This window comes from Callithrix jacchus, chromosome 16 (genome assembly GCF_049354715.1).
Source record: "Callithrix jacchus isolate 240 chromosome 16, calJac240_pri, whole genome shotgun sequence".
Classification (NCBI taxonomy): Eukaryota; Metazoa; Chordata; class Mammalia; order Primates; family Cebidae; genus Callithrix; species Callithrix jacchus.
The window spans coordinates 29376669-29397319 of record NC_133517.1 but is presented as its reverse complement, the minus strand read 5'-3'; the positions used below and the strand labels follow the sequence as shown (position 1 = coordinate 29397319).

The following is a 20651-nucleotide window of genomic DNA, read 5'->3' as shown; positions in this document are numbered from 1 at the left end:
TTGTCAATACCATATCACACCTACTCATAGGTTTAAATGAAATATTGATTGGCCATTATTAATACCCATTTTTTTTAGAATAAAGCAACATTTCCGTTCTCTTTCCCTCTTTTTCTTTCTCTTTCTTCCTCTCCTTCACTCCTTTTTTTTTCTTTCCTTCTCTAAAAAAAAAAAAAAAAAAAAAAAGAAATCAACTTGTAGACCTCTAGATCCAGGTCGGCAATGTCTCTCTCTCACTGCCTGATTTCCTTCCTTCCCTACTCTCCCTCCCTCCCTCCCTCCCTTCCTCCTTTCCTCCCTTCCTGCCTTCCTTCCTTCCTCCCTTCCTACCAAAAAAAAAAAAAATCCTTGCATCATGAAAACGAAAGCATTTGCACAGAATCAAGCCATTTTTGGTTCACTTTTACGATAATCATACATCAGATATCTGAGCAGAATCTGCCATAAGCAAAGCTGTGAGGTTTAGCACAACCTCTCTTGCATTGAGAGAGAAAGGCAGAAACTTTCTGAGAATTCAGTCTTTCCTGCCCAATGCAGATTAAAGTGAAACCTTTCATACATATTCCTTAAGAAATTAGTAGAGCAATAAATAGTATGAAAGGCAAGTATTAGTAAGTATTTATAGGTGTTTCTGGTGACAAAGTTTGGCTTTGGGCATCATCAGCTAAGAATAAAATTTAAAATATCATAAAACAACTATGTAGTGCCCAAGAAGACCTTAGGAAATACTCTTTTCTCTTGTTTCTGCCCTGTGTTGTGTTGCTCTGGTATTATCTGGTACAATTGTCATACATGTCAAATGGGGATGAAAAATGAAACAGAGGGCGCTTTTTCCCATTACCCTATATCCTGAAATAGCCAAAATATACACATATGGCACCAGAAGAACGGGGAGTATGCCTTTTTCTAGCTTTTTAAAGAAGTTGAGTGTAGACAAGCTAAATCCAGCTGGGCATTCTGTGGGTCACAAGCATTATTGGTGCAGAATTGAAACCACTGTCTAGAACAGACTCTCAGAACATTTACATGCAAGGTTCAGCTGAAAGCATATTTTTTGTGCTGCCTGAAAGCTTCTCCTTTGAAGGTTATGATAACTGCTTAGTGAGTGTTGGTTGTTTTTTTGATCAGTGATACTGAAGTGATGTCGGAGTCTGGGGTAAACACCTGAGGTTCATTGTCTCACGCCAAGGAAACTGAGTACGCAGACACACAAGAAGTGAGTCTAGGAGTGGAGGTTTAACAGGCAAAAGAAAGGGAAAGGAGAGCAGCTCTCTCTCCTGTAGAGAGAGAGGGTCACCTGAGGGAGACTTTCAGCCCATAGCAAAGTGCACCGGATTTTGTAGACTGGCTTGAGGAGGTGGTGTCTAATTTACAGAGGTCTGAAAGATTGGTTGGACCAGGTGTGAAGTTTACGTAGCACGTGAAGAAGCTGGCCACCCCACTCTCATACTTTATTATGCAAATGGGGTCTCTAGTTGGCCAGAGCTGTATTGTCTTCCCCTTACTGTACACGTGGTTGGCAAAGAAAAGGGAGGATTCTAACAGATACCTGAGTTTGTCATTGCTTCAGAATTAGATTGTTACAAGTTTAGAATTGCAGGTGGAGTTTTCCTTTCACGTTTTGCTGGTACTGACTCACACCCGGACATTTCTCATGAGCCATAATCCGTTCTCTTCATCCTCTTCTCTATCAATTTTTAAAACCACCTATTACCTCTGATAACTTTATCTTCTGAGAGTTTTCTCCCTCAATACTTATATATTTTCAGGCTTGGTTCTGGAAAGGAGATTATGTCTCATGTAAACTGCTAATTACTTGTGATTCACATAAAAGTATAGTAGTCCTCACCTTCGTTGTTGGGGATACATTCCAAGACCCCCAGTGGATGCCTGAAACCATAAATAGTACTGAACCCCATATATACTATGTTTTTGTACTAAACATGCATATTTATAATTGTTTAATTTATAAATTTGGCAAAAGAGAAGACAACTGATAATAAAATAGAGCAATTATATAACTATGTTGTAATAAAATTTATGTGGCTGTTGTCTCTTGCTCTCTCTTAAAATATATTAGTGAACTGTACTCACCTATTTTCTGCTCGTGGTTGACCGTGAATAACTGAAGCTTCAGAAAACGAAACTGGGGATAAGGGAGGACTACTGTACTACTTTATACACCTGACTTGTGTATCTATTTACTGTACTACTTTATACACCTGACTTGTGTATCTATTTACTGTACTACTTTATACACCTGACTTGTGTATCTATATATTGTTCTGTGGCAATTCACATTGAAACCTTTAAATAAGTGCCATCACGTGACTTTGGACTTGCAGATGCCCAGTAAGTCTCAGAAGAAAGAGGAGCAGCATCACAGGTAACATCACTGCAGGTTTTCCAGAGATGAGAGATCTTCCTGCACACGAGGTCTCAGTCAATGAGATCTTCTGGTTCCAGTTCAGTATCAATCACACCACTAGAGGGCGCTACTTTCCCCAGCGATTTCCTTGTTGACGGTTTGCGGCTCAGAATCTTGTCTCCTTTTACTTCTTGGAACCCGTGAAAATGCTGAACTACTTTTGTGGGAGGTCTGGAGCTGGGAATGACAAGGGGTAGCCCACAACTTCCTGTCTTCTCTATTCTCCCATCACCTCACTAAAACTAACAAGATTCTGGTTCTTAACTGCTTGGAAAAAGGAATGGGAAAGAAATCTTACAATAAAATTATATGGGTAATTGATATAATATGAAAATTGTAGTGTTTCGAAGCCCCTTTGTCTTAGGTAAATTGGTTTTCATAAACCCATTGCAGTGTGGTTTACTGAGCTGGATACTCTGTAGGCGTATACTCTGGATACTCTGTGATTGTCCAATTCTACCAACACCATAAAGAATGTATTCTATCATCACCATTTGAGAGAGGAAGAAACATTCCCAGAGTTGCTCAACCAATAATAGGAAGTAGAGTCAGTGTGAAGGCGAAAGTTGTCTTCTTGCAAAACACAAACCTTTCAACTGCCCATGCTAACCGCAGTTAACAATCATTAAAACAGTAGCCCAGATTGAAGCAGTGGGAAGAAAAAGGGAGAAAAGTGGTGTTTAATGCTTCTTCCACCACTTAGCGGCAAGTCATTCAACTTCTCTAGGACACAGTATCATCAGATACTAAACTACTTTTTTTGAGGCAGACTAGCCAGTTTTCTTGCAGTCTCTCTCCAGCCTATGACATTTATTATTTTCACTGATTTATCTTATTTGTGTATATGTATTTGTTGAGCATCTGTTACGTGTAAGGCACAGTGCTAGAAGCTCCACAGGATGGAAAAAAAAAAAAAAAGTAAGATGTAATTCTCTGCATCCCTTGAGACTACGGGTGATGATAAGCCATAAAGCTCAGGGCGTTTACCCTCTAGTTGGGGAAGGGCCTGGCAAGTCACAGTCACCATAATAGGCTTCAGTACCAGAGGACAGGTGCAGTCTGTGTGGGTTCTGAGGAGGCAGGAAGCATAATGAGTGGGGAGCATTAGGAAAAGACTTCAAGGTGGAGATGCCGTTTAAACTGAGCTTTAAGAACTAGAGCAAGGACATTCTTCCTGGAAGAGAGTTGAGTTGGAAGTGGGGAGATAAAATCATAGTGTCTTCATGAAACAGTGGTCTTCTAATTTGGATGAACTGAAGAATACTGGAAGATAAGGCTAATTTAGATTGAGAAGGCAGGTTAAGATTAGGTTACTTATGAAGAAAAGAAAACCTTTAAGCTTTCAGCATGGGTGGGAAGGCTTAGAGCTCTGCTTTAGGAAGATTAAATCAACTTAGTGTGTTGACTCCTTTAGAGTCTAGGAGCCTGAGAGAATCCTGGTACCACTGATGGAAAATAGGAAATCTGGAGGAGCTGGTTTGTTTCTCTCACCACCGAATTCAGATTTATATGTATTTAATTTGAAGAACTGTAGAAATGATGAACTGGACTTTAGGAGAAGCAGCAGAAGAGAGGAAAGAGAGGAAACAGAGCCGACACAGACCTCAGGGAGGGACACACGGAGTTAGTCGGCAGGAAAGAGAAGCCAGTGGGGAAAGAGAGAAGAAGCAATCATGGAAACAGTGGAAAAGCAGTTCCATATTTGGGAGTAAAGGACAAAAGAACTGCAGAAAATGAATGAAGACCCATGAAATTGTAAGCTTCTTGAGAGTGAGGTTGTTGTAAGACAATATGTTTATTTAAATATTTCCCACAACAGGCATGGTAGGTACCGTGTTTCTCACATTCTTAGCACTTGGTGAATGTTGGACTGAGGTCTATACTGTGCAGTGCTACCCAAAGTTTGAGGACAGTGAGGACTGAAAAGACCATTTGTCTTTATGATCAGGAGATCTTTGGCCATTGATCGCGTATTGTGATTTTCCAGCCTTTCTGTTTTAAGAAATATAGGCCGGGCGCGGTGGCTCAAGCCTGTAATCCCAGCACTTTGGGAGGCCAAGGCGGGTGGATCACGAGGTCAAGAGATCGAGACCATCCTGGTCAACATGGTGAAACCCCATCTCTACTAAAAATACAAAAAATTAGCTGGGCATGGTGGCACGTGCTCCTGAGTAATCCCAGCTACTCAGGAGGCTGAGGAGGGGAATTGCCTGAACCCAGGAGGCGGAGGTTGTGGTAAGCCGAGATCGCGCCGTTGCACTCCAGCCTGGGTAACAAGAGCGAAACTCCGTCTCAAAAAAAAAAAAAAAAAGAAAAGAAATATAAAGAACAAAGGTATTATTTGTATCAAATATTAAGGCCTATACAACATTGCTTCTAGGCCATGTGCTCTGTTGGACAATGAATATAAAAATGTCTGGTTTTGTAATAGTGCATACTGTCCCTCAGCACTCTGCTGGTTTGTATGAACGTCAGTATGTTTGAGAATGTGTGCAGGAAGGTGGAGATAACCAAGATGTTCATCTCTAGAAAAGTCCACTGTGGTGGGTGCACACAATGAAGCAGTAAGCCACATCAATGACCCTGTACTAGATGGAATAAGGTAACACAGTTGTATCTTGTAAACATCTTGTCCAGTGAAAGTAAGAAACAGAAATGAGTAAAAATACAAGAAATAAGTGAGAAGTATGACATAATTAAAAAGTTTTGAGGCTGGGCGCAGTGGCTCAAGCCTGTAATCCCAGCACTTTGGGAGGCCGAGGCAGGTGGATCACGAGGTCAAGAGATCGAGACCATCCTGCTCAACATGGTGAAACCCCATCTCTACTAAAAATACAAAAAATTAGCTGGGCATGGTGGCACGTGCCTGTAATCCCAGCTACTCAGGAGGCTGAGACAGGAGAATTGGCTGAACCCAGGAGGCGAAGCTTGTGGTGAGCCGAGATCGCGCCATTGCACTCCAGCCTGGGTAACAAGAGTGAAATTCCGTCTCAAAAAAAAAAAAAAGTTTTAAAAAACTGAAATAAGAACCTTAGCAGAATAATATCTGTGTAAATAAAAACACACTCAGAATAACACTGTTGAGCATAACATAAAGACACATACACAGCCAAAGACACATATATTATGGTGGTTGTCTCCTGCGGGTAGTGAGGGCATAAACTTAGGAATCAGGATAAAGGAGAAAAATTAGACAAAACAAGAGAAGGACCTTGAAAAGATCAATGATGACATATGTGATTAATTCATGTTTTATACTAGACATCAAAAGAATGAAGGGAATATGCGGCAAAAGTGTTTTTTTTTTTCAAATCTCAAGGCAAAATGCAATTTTGCTATGACAGGAATACTATATAGCTTTTACATGTATTATGCTCATTGGGAAACAAAAACACAGAAACAACGTAAATTATCTATAGTAAAATTCATGCATCTCATTAAGGTCTATTAATTTGTACTTCAATTCTATGGCTCAAAGTGACATCAGGTGTGTTGGGGACAGGAAGAAGCATGGGGCTGTTCTTCACTGTAGTGACAGAAGAGTACACAGTGTGCCACCCACAGTTTCTTCCAGCACAAAGAAGCTTCCGCCTGGTAGAACTCAACTAAAGACTGTCATCTAAGGCATTACTAATATTTGTGACTATTTTCTAAGGCATCACGTATCAGGCAATTAGCGAGCAGGAATACAGTACTTTAATTAGCATTCTTAGCTTAATAGTTACATTTATTACTCCAGAGCAATAAACATGCGTGTCCTATTAAACTCATTTTCTATCCATTCAAATAATGAGATTATCTCTCATCAAAGTCAAACTTGAAGGTATCTGCAAAGATATCTCTAATACATAGTGATTGGCAGCAAATATGAATACAGGATAAAAGATGCTTTACTTTTGTATAGCATGCAGGAACCATGATTTCATATGTAGTGAAATGAATTGGATTTCTGCTTCTTTTTCGTTCTTTTTAAATGGAAAATTAGAACCGGCAAGTCATGTACCGCCCCCTTCCACCCCACCACATTGGAAGCCTCATCGAAGGTCTGGGAAGATAATGCTCAAAGTGGTGTGTTTTTGCCTTGACTACTCTCAAAAAACAAATGATTCCATTTGATATTCCTTTGTTCCATCTCGTCTGCTTTCTCAAACCTGTCTTGAAAAGAACAATGTTTATCTTCGTCCTCTGTCTCAGAGATGATCTCCATCTTCTGAATGATCAGTTTAATGAGATCATGCTGTTTTTTCAGGAGGAAAGTGAGATCCTTCAGCCTAAGAGGATATACACATTTCATGAATTCACTTTCAGTTCTTCTTTTAGCCCTTCTGAATGTGGGAAGGCATACGTTTTAACCTCGTTGTAGTTACAATCCTCCCAAGAAACACATTTTTTTTTTAAGTTTAAATCATTTTTCCCAAAGTTACACTGTTAGTTCATGGCTACTTTATTTTTGTTCCCAGTTTACAGAAAAGAAACTATTACAGAGAATGGTTAATCAGCTTGTGCCGGGTCACGGTTACTAAGTATATAGTTGAATAGGGGTTTGAACTCAGGTAAACTAACCGTAAAATCCTCATGTTGAAACACCGCCTACCACATAGTTATTCCAGGGATCTTCAAAAGCTTTCAGAGCTTTACTTTATGAATTCAGATGAATAATACAATTTATGATATTGCCTCCAAGAGGAAGGAAATCAGCGTTTTAATTTTTATTCACTTATTATTGGAAGGCAAACTGATTGGTGATAGTGACAGATAAGTTGCTGATTCTAAAAAATGCCTCAATGACTCTCAATATACTAGCTACAGCCATCAATAAAGCATGACTTAAAATATAAAATAAACACCAATATAAAATGTAACCTTATACTGTGCATTATTATTTATGAGTTTTAAATTTCTCAAGTTCAGATAGATGAAAAATACATACTGGTATTTCTGCGTTAATATTTCAATTTCCAACGATGTATCAGCATCTGGTATTTCTTGTGTAATTTCTTGGGTGGGAAATAAAAACTAGAATAGACTCTGTGGGATCAAAAAATAATAGTTACTCCAATTGAATTCAGTTCAGGAGTTTTTTCTTGAGCATGTGCCAAAATTCAACCACCACTGGCACAAATATACATAAAGCAGAGCTCCACCCTCAAGGAACCCACAATCTGCTGAGAGAAACAGACATGTGAATAAAGAGCTGTGAAATGAAGTTGTACATTTTATCAGACAAAAGCATGTGCAAATAAAACAGAAGAGGAGTAAATTAGGGTAGGAAATTGTTTAGAAGGGGGCTTAGCTGAATTGTTCTATAAATTTCATGAGAAATGCCCATCATGGAAGATGGTATTTCATACTAGATTCATTGTTAATTATCTAAATTAACTGCACTGCACATTATCCAATATAACTCAACCAATCAACAAAGTTTCACCTGGAGAAATTTCTGAAATGTTATTTTAATACATCTTGTCTTAATTTAGTATCTTTTCCATAGGTTGACTGGAGAGGATCAAGGGTAGATGTGAAATGACCAAGAGTGAGGTAATTAATTCGAGGAGTTCAAGCAAGAGAAAATGGTGACTTGCACAGGCCATCCAGGAAGTCAGATGAACCAGACTGAGGGGAGAAAGAGGCAGAAGTGACAGGTCAGGGGTGACTCTTGGGTGGCTGGTTTGCACAGGCTAATGAATGGTGCTGGCATTGCCGCAAGGAGCAACTTTAGAAAGGGACCAGGATTCTTCCACTTTTTTTCCTGTAGGGATATGAAAGTAGAGAGTGAAATGTGGAAGCAGTGAAGTTTGCTTTTGAATATGCTGAATGTGAGGCAAAGCAATGCAGGTGGAGATGTCAAGTAGGCAGCTGGATGTAGGGGCTGGAAGATTAAGGGTGAGGTTTCAGTTGCTGAGCATTCTGTGTTTAGGTGTTTAGGTAGTAATTGCATCCATGGACATATGTGAAATCAGATGGGAAGGCAGTGTGGGGTTAGAGTCAAACCTAGACTGATACTCAGGGCAAATTTATCATTTTATTCTAGACGGGAAATTAACCTGCCAATAACACAGGAAGAATACTCATGAAGATGAGGGGAGCCCAGGCATGGTTAGAATTAGCACCCATTAGTTCTGGCTCTTTATATGGTCCCTCTTCCATTAAAATGCAATGGTCTTCCTTAGTCTTTGATCATTTCATATACTTTCTAGAGTGTACACTTCCTCTGTGAGAGAAAGAGAGAGAGTGTGTGTGAGAGAGTGTGTGTGTGAGTGTGTGTGTGAGAGAGAGAGAGAGAGTGTGTGTGTGTGTGTGAGAGAGAGAGAGAGAGAGAGAGAGATGGTTAGGCTTTTTGTCCCCAACCAAATCTCATCTTGAATTATAATTCCCATAATCCCAATAATCCTCAAGTGTCAAGGGAGAAACCAGGTAGAGGTAATTAGATCATGAGGGCAGCTTCCTGCATGCTATTCTCATGATATTGAGTGAGATCTAATAAGATCTGATGGTTTTCTAAGTGTCTAGTAGTTCCTCCTGCATTCATTCTCCATCCTGCCACTTTATGAAGAAGGTGCCTTGCTTCCTCTTTGCCTTTGTCATGATTGTAAGTTTCCTGAGTCCTCCCAGCCATGTGGAACTGTGTCAATTAAACCTCTTTCTTTTATAAACTACCCAATCTCAGGCTGGATTGCTGTACCTCATATATCAGGAAGTGGCATGTTCAGTGATATTGCTAATTATAGTTATGTAGATGCAGCTGTATGGCTTAACACTTACATGAAAGTTGTACGAATTTGTGTAAAGAAACATTTAGTTTTAAGTTGATATCTTTATTTATATTTTCCCCCCAAAGATTTATTGAAGCAGAAACAAGTTGGTCAAATACTTGCTAGGAAAAAAAGCAGTTTTAATGATATTCAAAATACTTTTTAAAAAGTATCCTAGCACAAGATTTTTCTGTAAACTAGATTATGTTGTAAACTTTTTTCTAAATCTTTTAGGAGGGTCGGTTGTTAAGAACTAGAGCCTATTTCTATTCCAAATCTATCTTGCGCTCCTGAAAAACTGCAGAAAGGCACTTGAAAGCTGTTTCTTTAAGATATGGATTTTTTTGTTATTTTTGCTGGTAATATATTGCTCCACTGAGTGTGGGCAATTTTTATTCAAGGTCATCATGATGCTGAGAAGTTTCGTTGATAACCTGTCCATCTCTAGTTTCAACCATCTTAATCAGAAGTGTCCTTTTTGAGTGTGTGTCAACCAGAGGGAGTGAATCCAGATTAGTTTCCCTCAGGTTCAGGGAGGAAAAGTTTGGAAGAGGCAGAGAAATTCTGCTCTCCTCGCCTTCCAGCAGCTTCCTGTAGGTGGCAATCTCAATGTCAAGGGCCATCTTAACATTGAGCAGGTCTTGGTATTCATGAAGGTGACGAGCCATTTCCTCCTTCATGTTCTGAATCTCATGCTGCAGGCGGCCAGTAGTGTCTTGGTAGTTAGCAGCTTCAACAGCAAAGTTCTCTTCCATTTCACGCATCTGGTGTTCAGGGACTCGTTGGTTCCTTCAAGAGCATCCACTTCACAGGTGAGGGACTGCACCTGTCTCCGGTACTCATTGGACTCCTGCTTTGCCTGGCGTAGGGCATCATTGGGTTGGCAGCCTCGGAGAGGTCAACAAACTTAGACTTGTACCATTCTTCTGCCTCCTGCAGGTTCTTGGCAGCCACACTTTCATACTGCTGACATACGTCACGCAGGGCAGCCGTGAGGTCCGGCTTGGAAACGTTCACATCGATCTGGACATGCTGTTCCTGAATCTGAGCCTGCAGCTCCTGGATTTCCTCTTCGTGTATTTTCTTCAAAAAAGCAATCTCTTCTTGCAAGGATTCCACTTTGCGTTCAAGGTCAAGACGTGCCGGAGACGTATTGTTAACATCCTGTCTGAAAGATTGCAGGGTGCTCTCGGCTTCCTTTCTCTGAAGCATCTCCTCCTGCAATTTCTCCCGGAGGTGCATGATGTCCTCGGCCAGGTTGTCGCGTTCCACCTAGACGCGGGCTTTGTCCTTGGTGAGCTGGTCCACCTGCCGGCGCAGCTTCCGCATCTCCTCCTCGTAGAGGTCCCCCAGGCGCGACTTGCTCTGGCCCTTGAGCTGCTCGAGCTCGGCCAGCAGGATCTTATTCTGCTGCTCCAGGAAGCGCACCTTGTCGATGTAGTTTGCGAAGCGGTCGTTCAGCTCCTGCAGCTCCACCTTCTCGTTGGTGCGGGTGTTCTTGAACTCGGTGTTGATGGCGTCGGCCAGCGAGAAGTCCATCGAGTCCTGCAGCAGTCGCACCCCGGGCACGCTGCTCCGCAGGCGCACTGCCAAGGAGCGCATGGCATACACGCCGCCGGGGATGAGGCATAGAGGCTGTGGCTGGTGCTGGGGCGCAGCGAGCTGCCCAGGCTGTGGGTGTGGGTGGAAGTGGTCACATAGCTCTGGCTAGAGCTCGGCTGGCTCGCGGTGCCTGGGCTGCCGAACATCCTGCGGTAGGAGGACGAGGACACAGACCTGGTGTATATGGCTGCGGAGGATGGCGATGGGCTGGGTGGCGGCGGTGGTGCGGACTGGCTCCCGGAGGAGAGGCGAGCGAGAGCGCGGTGGGTGTGGGTGGTGGGAGCATGGTTGCGTCTCTGGCGCGGGGATCCCGGAGCGAGAGTGGCAGAACAAGTTGATATGTTAAATAGATATCTTAGCTGTTAAAACTGAGTGATATATCTGGACTATACACTCAACAACAGAAAGAAAAAAACAAGTGACACACCCCAAAACTTGGATGGGTCTCAAGGGAGTTACTGAGTGGAAAAAAAGCCAGTCTCAAGAGGTGACATACTGATTGCATTTATATAACACTCCCAAATAACAAAATGACTGAGATGGAGAAAAGTTAGTGGTTGTTGGGGATTCAGGAAAGGGACAGGGAGAGAGGTGGCTATGATTATGAGAGGGCAACTGAGGGGTGGGGGGGATGGATGCTTGTGATGGAAGTGTTTTGTATCTTGACTATGGTGGTAATCACATGAATCTACATACAGGGCTGGGCGCAGTGGCTCATGCCTATATTCCAAGCACTTTGTGAGGCTGAGGAGGGAGGATCACTTGAGCCTCAGAGTTTGACACCAGCCTGGCAACATAGTTGAGACCCCATCTCTATTTAAAACAGCTACAAAAACAGAATCTACACACATAACATTGCACAGGACCAAATACATACTTTGTGTCAGGGCACCTATAACCTTCAGGGACAATCTTGTTGGCCTGTTCACACAAAGTCCTCTAAAGATGATTAATATATGCTTCAGATCCACTTTTCACACTATGCAGAGAAGCCACTTCTTCATTTAAAACAAACAAACAAACAAACAAACAAACAAAACTCTTCTGGTGCATTTGTATCTAGTGTTCTCCTTCCCGGTGAATCTAGTGGTTTCATATCATGAACAGAAAGCTTTGGTGGTAGAACAGATGAATGAGATTCTGTTTCTACTAATTTAACGAAAAGTTCTGAAAAAGAACTATGAGGCACAGATTGCTGATTTGATTTCAAAGGTGTACTGGGAACACTTTCTGATCCTCCTCCGAGCCACCCAGTCATCCACCTGGTAACACCTCCATGACTGTCACGAAACAACTGCTCCATCTCCTCCCTTCTCACACCCAGAATGTTCCCCATCAACCGTAACACTTCATGACGCTGATGTTTCGGTGCCTGGAAAGGACCAGTGAACAGGTTTCTCATTAGGACTTTGTCCACTTTTCCTTCTGAGGTGTCTACCAAGTGCATCAATTTCTCTTGTACATCATCCGGCATTTCTGGTCGGACCTCGTTTTGTTTTCTAAGTTCTTCAATTTGTTCTGTACGTCTTGATGCTGAATCCAATGCAGCATTTGCTTCATCCAAATGTTCCTGTAATGATAACACTGTTCTTTGCAGATGTTCCTCCTTTTTCTTCCATTCAGTTCTAAGATGTTTTTGCTTTTCTAGCTCAGCAGAATAATACATAGCTTGTTCGTCTTGTTGGAAACGCTGTAGTACCATCTGCAGGATGGCCAGTGACACAGCATACTGCTTTACTTGTTCCTGAGGGGCAGAAAGCTGCAGCACACTTTCATCCCTTTGCTTGGAGACTACATTCAGTTGTTCTTGCAATGATGCTACCTGCACACTGGCTTGATGGCTTGCATTTTCCATTGCATTAGAGGATAAAACTAGCTTTTCCTCCAATACTGTGACTTTCTTTGTTAGTTTAGCCTCTCTATCTTCTGCGGCCAAAGCCTCATGGGTATAAGAATCTTCTGATTCTAGAAGATGATTACGCAATCTCTCTAGCTCCTGGTTTGACTGAAATTTGTTGTCATGTAAACGTTGAACCTCATTCTGTAGGGCAGTGTTTTCCATTTGCTTTTGTTTCAGGGACGACATGACTTGGTCTCTCTCCTGTTGAAACACAACTATCTTCTCCTGCATTGATTTAACTGCATTTACAAGCTGATTTAACTCCCCAGTCTTGTCCTGTTCTTTTTCTTTCAATAGCTCTTCAAAAGCAAGAGCCTTCTCCTTCATTGAATGGCATCAAACTCTTTTTCTCGCAGCATCATAGAAAACTTCATGTTAGTCTCTTGCAATGGTTGATATTCTGTTTCCTTTTCTCTGGATGTTTCTACTATATGTTTTCCTTTTCTCCTTTTACTTTGCCAGTGTCCATCTCTAGAATTAATATTCTCTCCTTCAGGGTTGTTACTTCCTGTCTCAAAAGTTTGTTTTCATTTACTTTGTTAGTGAAATTTTCATTGGAAGAAAGTAATTGATCATTTTTGACTTTGATTAAGGTGTCTTTTCCCTTAAGTAACTTGTGCAAAACATCTTGTTTCTCCTTTAGCTGCTTAATTTCTGAATCAGTTTTTTCGTGTTCTTTTCTTTCTAGCTCTGAGGTGGCATCAATTGAATCAGACAATTTCTGATTATTTGCCTGGAGCGTTCTAATTGTTGCATCTTTTTCCTGTAGTGATTTTCTGAACTCTTCTAGCTCTTGCTGTAGCAATTCAGAAGATTCATTCAATACATCAGACTTACTTGCTCTAAGAGACTCTGCTGACTGGGGAGTCAGCAATGATGCTGAAGACAGCTGGGGTGAAATAATACCATGTTTTCCTGAAAGAAGATCCTTGGTATTGCAAATACTCCCAGTGCTGTGCTGAACTTGTGCTAATTCCTGCCTCAAATTTTTGAGTCTGGTTTCGTTCTGCTCATAACTTTGGATCAGGCCAGTATAGTCCACTTGTAATTTACAGTTATTATCACTGTCAACCAAAACTTGTGCCTGAAGTTGGTGAAGTTCTTCCTGAAGCTGGGCGGACTCATGTTGCATATTTTGTACTGTGGTCATCACCTGCTGTTTCCACTCTTCCATTCTCTTTACTCGCTGTTTTAACTCGTCACGTTCCTGTAAGAGCTCCACAAATTGATTACGATTAACACCTCCAACCTCATTACCAGTGCTGGATGTTTGTAAAACTGCCAATAAGGTCTGACATTTTTGACTTAGTACATCTGTTTCGATGTCTTTCTCTCGAATGATACGTGATAAATTCTGGCCACTACTTTCAAATCTAGTGGACAATTTTTGATTTTCATCTTGCAGTTTGATGAGAGCTGCTTCTTTGGCAGCAACTGTATCCATCATTTTGTGATACTTTCTTTTTAGATGGGTATTTTCCGTAGTCTTCTTATTCAGAACAGTGAATAGCTGTTCTGTTTCTCATAGGCCTGCACTTGCTGTTGAAGGTGAACAATAACTTGATTATAGGAAGTTGAAGGCGTTCTAGCCTGAAGAGCTTGTATCTCCAAATCTTTCTGCTGAATGATCTGATTTAGTTTAGCAACTTCATCTCTGGACAAGTGATCGATCAGTTCAGTTAAAGCTACATTCTTTTCATTTATAAGTTTAGTCTCCAGTTCTCGCTCTGATTCCTTTCACTAATCCTTCCGTTTCAGCTTTAGATAAATCATGCTCACTTCCGTTTTTTATATTAAGGCTCTGAACTTTGGTTTCTTGAAAAACATCAGAGTTACCTGTTTGAATCTTCTGCTTTTCTTCATAAAGCTGGGTTTTGATTGGTTCAATTGTTTTTTGCAAACACTTAACTTCCTCACTGTTCTCTAAACAGAGCTGGGTGCACGTGGCGTTCCTTTGCGTGTGCTGGTGTCTCAACTCATCCATGTCCTTCTGCTCTTGTAAAGACTGAAGTAGTTGCATCTTACTCTGGTTTTGACCTTCAGTTATCATTGGATAGTGTTCTGTTTCCTCTTCAAGATGATCCTTGATCACGTTCAGTTGAGATAACTCAGATTCTAGTTCAGTAACACTATCAAGGGTTTTTGGATCAGCCACAGGTACAGTTCGACTCTGCTGTTCCCCAAGCCATTCTAGTTTTTCTTGGAGATGATTATTTTCTTCTTTCATGGATCCAAGACTTCTGTCCCTTTCCCATATGGTCTGTCTTAAAATTTCATGTTTTCTTAAGGCCTGAGAGTATTTACCCAATTCCTCCTGCAACTTTGAACTTTTTTCTTGAAAGTTTTCAATAAAAATTTCTTTCTTGTTTCAAAGTTGTGTCATTTGCTTCTGCTCTTCTAGACTAGATGACAACATGTCCTTAATTTCTTTATGATCAGTATCCATTTGTCCAATATTCTTTTTGAGTTCTGCTATTTCAATGTCTTTCTTTTGACTGAGTTTAATTAAATGCTCATGTTCCAGCTGCAAGGCAGAGGTAATCAAGTGACATGCATTTGGCAATTCTCCAACGGTTTTCTCATGCTTGTTTGCTTCTTCCAATAGCTTCTTCTTTTTTTTTTTAATTGCATTTTAGGTTTTGGGGTACATGTGCAGAACATGCAAGATAGTTGCATAGGTACACACAATAGCTTCTTCTTAGCCTGACACAATTCTGCTTCTGTCTCTCCTTTTTCCATTTTTAGAGTCTCCACAATGGTGTTTTTTTTCAAGAGAAAGCTGATTTCTATTAGCAATATATTCTTCCAGCTGATGCCTCACATCTTCACATGCTGAAACTAACTTTTCATTTTCCATTTTGACATCAAAAGCAACTTTGAGCTGCTGTAATTCTGAAAGACTTTGCTTCAAGTTTCTAACTTCGGCTTCTTTTTCTTTAATTAAGTTGTCCTTAAAATCACTACTAGAGTCTTGATTTAAAGAGTGAGTTAACTCATCCCTGAGTCTAGAAAGCTCCTCATCATTTTGTCTAATATGCTCTTTAAGTTCCACATTCTCCTTCTGGATGCTTACATTATATTTTTGCGATTTATTTAGCTGATGTACTGAATCTTCTATTTTGTCCTCAAGTTTCTGCTTGGTTAAATGTAAATCATCTAGGGCCACTTCACGTTGAAGCAGTGTTTCTTTTTGTACATCTAACTCTTTAGTAATGTCCATTTTATCACCTTCAAGTTGATGGACTTCCTTTTTTTCATCATTTAGATCTTGTTTCAGTTTACTGATGATGTCATCTCCTTCATTTTGTTGTTTTGATAGATGATCTTTTATCAGAAGCATGTGCATTTTAGCATCTTGATTCTGTCTGTCCAATTTTCCTATCTTAGCTGTCAGGATTTTCTTTTCACTAATACTCTGATTGAGTTCTTGTTCCTTTGCTTCCCAATTAAGTCTTAAACTATATAATTCTGAATCCAAACTTATGTCTCTTGTAGCTGCACTTTTAAGTAGTTCATATTCATTGTTTGATTTTAAAAGTGACATCTGAAGTTCTTCTTTTTCTTGACTCAGTAATGATTTATCTTTTTCTAGGTCTTCAATATGCATTTTAAGTTTCAGATTGTCTTCAACAAGACTCTTATCCTGGTTTAAACTACTCTATCTCATTATTTCATTGTTGGCATCAGACAGTGCTTGTAGTCTGAACACTTCTTCCACTGATGCACTCTGTGCAATAATTCTTCCCTTTTCTGTCACAGTATCACTTTGCTTCATACCATAGGGCTGCGATTCACTACACTCGAATTTCAAGTTTTCACATTCTTCTAATATTTGTCTCTTTTCCACATTTAGCTGTTCTTGTTCTTTCCTCAAAATATCTCTATCATTTTGTGCGGAAGATAATTTTTTATTTATATCTTTTATTTTATCCTCAAGTTCTTCAATTTTTTTGGGAGACTCCACTTTTTCTGTTTGTAGAAATTGAACAGGCTTTTGCATCTCATAGATTTTGGAGTGATTGGTTTCTGTAACTCCAAGGCCACCTTGTTGTAACAGATTTGTGAGTTCTTCAATTCGTTCTTCATAGTCGCCTAATTCTTCTTGATGCTGTTGACTTATTTCTGTCAATTTCTGGTGGTGCACATTCTGCAGTACTGACATTTCATGTTGATGGTCATCTATTTCCTGACTTTGGTTCTGTTTCAGTTCCTTAATATTTTGTAGTTTGTTTATTTCTCTTTGAGCAGTGCTATGTGTTCCTCATGCTGTTGAAGTGTGACCAATATCCCTCCAATAGACAACTCCAGACTCAAGTCTTGAAACTTCATTTGGGAGTTGGTTTATTTCTTGTCAGGACAAAATTATATCATTAAAGTCCATGTCGTCATCATGGAAAGCTGAAGGATGATGACTAATCCCATAAGCGAAAGAAGATGCAGTGGTTGCTGGTACACCGCCAGCTCCTGAAGGTACTGACTCAGCAGCTGACTGCAGTTTCAGCATCTGGTCCTGGAGCACAGTATGTCTGGCTTCACCGTGGTGGCTTTTTACCTCTTTTTGTTGAAGTTGATTTTGGTAACTTGTAGATTGCTGTTTCGTTTGAAGCTCTGATGCTTCATGTTTCTCTTGTAGATCAATACAAAGTTTCTTATACCTTTTATTCTCTGATCTCAAGATTTCACGAATGACTTCAATTTCCTTTATAAAATCAGGTAATACAAACTTTGTAAAATTTGAAATCTGGCCAGCGAGGGAAGCCAGGCTGCCCCTGACTTGACCACATATTTACAAGGTTGGTACATTTCCAAGAGCTCATGTCCAAGTCGTATTTGCTTGCACGGACTCAATGCTTAATCCAATATTGGGCATCATGTAATTGTACCAAGCAGTGAATAAATGAATGGTCAGATATGTTTAAAAATGTGTACCTCCTTTGAACACCACTGACCCACCTGAAAGTTCCTTCCTGCATTGCTGCCGCCTCCTCCCTCGCCCCAGCTCTCTCTCCCCTTCCTTGTCTTAGACGTCCACTCCAAGCCCTCAGTTTTTAACTTTGCCTGCACTTTGGTATCTTCTGGTGATTTTAAACTATAGATGTCTTGGCCCTGCTCCTGGAGATTTTGATTTGGTTGATCATGGGTGTGTTTCTTTTAAAACACCCCATAGGATCCTATTGTGCAGCCCAAGTTCAAAACGTTGTCTTCCTCACTCTGACTGAGGACCTCGGTTCTGATATCTGCCTCAGCACCTGCTTGCCACCTGCTTTTCACCTCCGTAATCCGCACCACCTTATCAGGAGCTGCTCATTCTGGCCAGGAGCAGGCCTAATACAAGCTGCTTGTGTGCACATCAGTGACATGCGCGCCAGCACTGAGTGGCTCAGTCCCTCCATCCCAGATTGTATGAGAGATGGCTTTCAAGTCGCGCTTCCCTATGCACGGAGCCGCCTGGAATGGTTTCATGTAACCACTTACAATAGGAACCTGTTCTCCAGGACGGCCTCTCCTGGGGGGGACATAGTCCCATCTTCTCTTATGCTGGGCTTCTTTCTCCCTGTTTTCACCCCATACCACCCTCACTCCTTTAAAGCAGAGCTAATGTGTAAATTCTGTAAATTATGCTTAAAACCAGTCATCGTCAGGGTGAAAGCAGATTTCTCCTTAGGATATGGGTACTTAGATTGTGCTACTGACTTTGTATCATGAAGAGAATCGGTTGTGCGCCTGCTTCAGTTCCTCCTATTAGAAAGAGCGAGCCGTCTTAGCCACAGCTCTGCTGCTACCTTCTGGTCACTTTCAGAATAACAGATTTTCAGCTCTTCCTAAGTAGCTTCTTCCTACCTTTATGTTTTGCTTTTCTTTCTCATTTCCCTTCTCCTTATGTTCTCACCACTACTCTTGTAGACTGGTTGACTATTTAATGACTGTTATAGATTCGTATTGCAAAGCTGAGAATTTATTTTTTATTATAGGGTTGGCCAAGTCAGAAAAACCAACTATACCAGTTATTTGGGATCACACACACGCACACACACACACACACACACACACCCCGAGAGAGAGAGAGAGAGAGAGAGAGAGAGAAAATGAATTAGCCATTTGCACGTTGCTGCCAATTAAGCAGACACTTGATATCCCTAAGCAATGTGCCAGCTGGCCTCGCCATGCTTGAATCAGCCAGGCTAGCAGCCTCCTCCACCTGGCCAGCATCCCCATGTGTGTTATTTGTCCATTCTTGCATTGGTCTAAAGAAATACCTGAGGCTGGGTAATGTGTATAATTCTGCAGGCTGTATGGGAAGCATAGTGGCTTCCACTTCTGGGAAGGCCTCAGGAAACTTACAACCATGGTGGAAGGTGAGGGGAAGCAGACACAGAGTCTCCTCACCTCCTGGAGCTTTAAGAAAACCTCCCACCTCAGCCCCCAGAGTAGCTGAGATGACAGGGGTTTGTGACCACACCTGGCTATTTTTTTTTTTTTTTTTTTTGAGATACGGTTTTATTTCCCTATATTGCCCAGACTGGTATGGAACTCCTGACCTCTTGTGATACACCTGCCTTTACTTTCCAAAGTGCTGAGATTACAGCTGTGAGCCACCATACCTGGCCCTGGGGATTACATTTCAACATGAGAGTTGGATGGGGACACAGACCCAAACCATATCACCATGGTAACCATGATTTTATTATCAAAGGCAGTATTAAGTACCATAGGAAATGAGCTTTGTAGTGAATTCCTACCTTTAACTTTTAAGTCATTTTTATGATAGTTATTATTTTTTTTAATGTTTTGTGATAATTACTGATGCTTGTTTATCAGTAGAAGCTAACATTACTACTCTCCAATGAGAAGAATGATTTCTTTAAAAACACAAATTAAGGAGATACTTTTACTTTTTAGTCTACATTTCTTCCTCAATGAAACTATTTTTGGGGCCCACTGACATCTCACTTTATGCCATTGAACTATGTAACCAGTTTAGACCATCGGTTTGGATTAAAGATGGTAAAATATTTTTTTCTAAGAGTAAAGTGTCCCTTGGTACATATAAGGTTTGGGTCATTTGGTGGATTTTGAGAAAGTAAATGCAAACTTAAAATGCTTAGTTCAATTTCCCTAATCAACCACATGATGGCAGCATATTCACATTTTATCAACTCTGAACACGCAAGTGAAAGGACATCACCTCTACTTAGTCAGTACCTGACTAAGCTCACCGCAACCTCCGCCCCCTGGGTTCAGGCAATTCTCCTGCCTCAGCCTCCTGAGTAGCTGGGATTATAGGCACGTGCCACCACGCCCAGCTAAATTTTTTGTATTTTTAGTAGAGACGGGGTTTCACCATGTTGACCAGGATGGTCTCGATCTCTTGACCTCGTGATCCACCCACCTCGGCCTCCCAAAGTGCTGGGATTACAGGCTTGAGCCACCGCGCCTGGCCGCAGATCTACCTTTTAAACAAGTTCCTCCAACTCTTGGGACAGGGGTCTCAGAACTACACTTGAGAAGCAGTGTTTGGATGCCTATCTTTGGGCATTTGTTTAAGGCTGGTTTCACTTACTTGCACCATAAGGCAGAGCTTATCTAGATTGGAGTCCAGCATTGGGAAATTGGGAGAGGGTGAAGCGCATAAGGAGCTAAGAGGCCCTTCCTTGCCAATATTATGGATTGAGGTTTGCTTGAGAACTCAGGACACTACTATTAAGCCAACAGGCTTAGATAGAAAGAATCCTTCCAAACACATGAAATCCCCTGTAAAACAGACCCTTAGGTCTGAACTGTTTAGACATGACCACAGGAAACCAGACTTAGACCAGATTATCTAGGGCCCTAGTTTATTGTTTCTTCATAATCCTAGGTTCTTACATTTGAACATAAGTAAGGTGCTTAGTAACATCCTGCTGTGAAGTCTCTAGCACAGTGTCCTTGACTCCTATCAGGATACTCAGTGGGTTATGCCCTCCTGGTC

General features: G+C 41.0%; 2 protein-coding genes across 4 annotated transcripts in view; one reads left to right on the top strand and one right to left on the bottom strand.

Moving 5' to 3' along the window:
• LOC103791227 (uncharacterized) overlaps positions 1–20651 on the top strand; it is a 77702-nt gene that overhangs the window by 42446 nt on the left and 14605 nt on the right. For 2 of the 3 annotated variants that reach the window (XR_013527888.1, XR_013527889.1), the window contains one exon: positions 10120–11045. Coding sequence is in view for 1 of the 3 variants with exons in the window: in XM_054246663.2 (XP_054102638.2) it covers positions 10120–10812 (693 nt within the window). In the remaining 2 variants the exon portion in view is untranslated. Of the gene's footprint in view, positions 1–10119; positions 11151–20651 lie in introns of those variants that run through there. The other variant, XM_054246663.2, reaches the window with a different exon arrangement.
• On the bottom strand, positions 10888–17465 carry LOC100403374 (thyroid receptor-interacting protein 11-like; the record flags this gene model as incomplete). The annotated part of the gene is given in 8 exon segments (XM_035276785.3): positions 10888–11012; positions 11818–13020; positions 13023–13113; positions 13116–14206; positions 14209–14411; positions 14413–15287; positions 15365–15448; positions 15450–17465. Coding segments are annotated over 8 exon segments (5688 nt in total), but the record flags the coding sequence as incomplete, so codon positions are not given.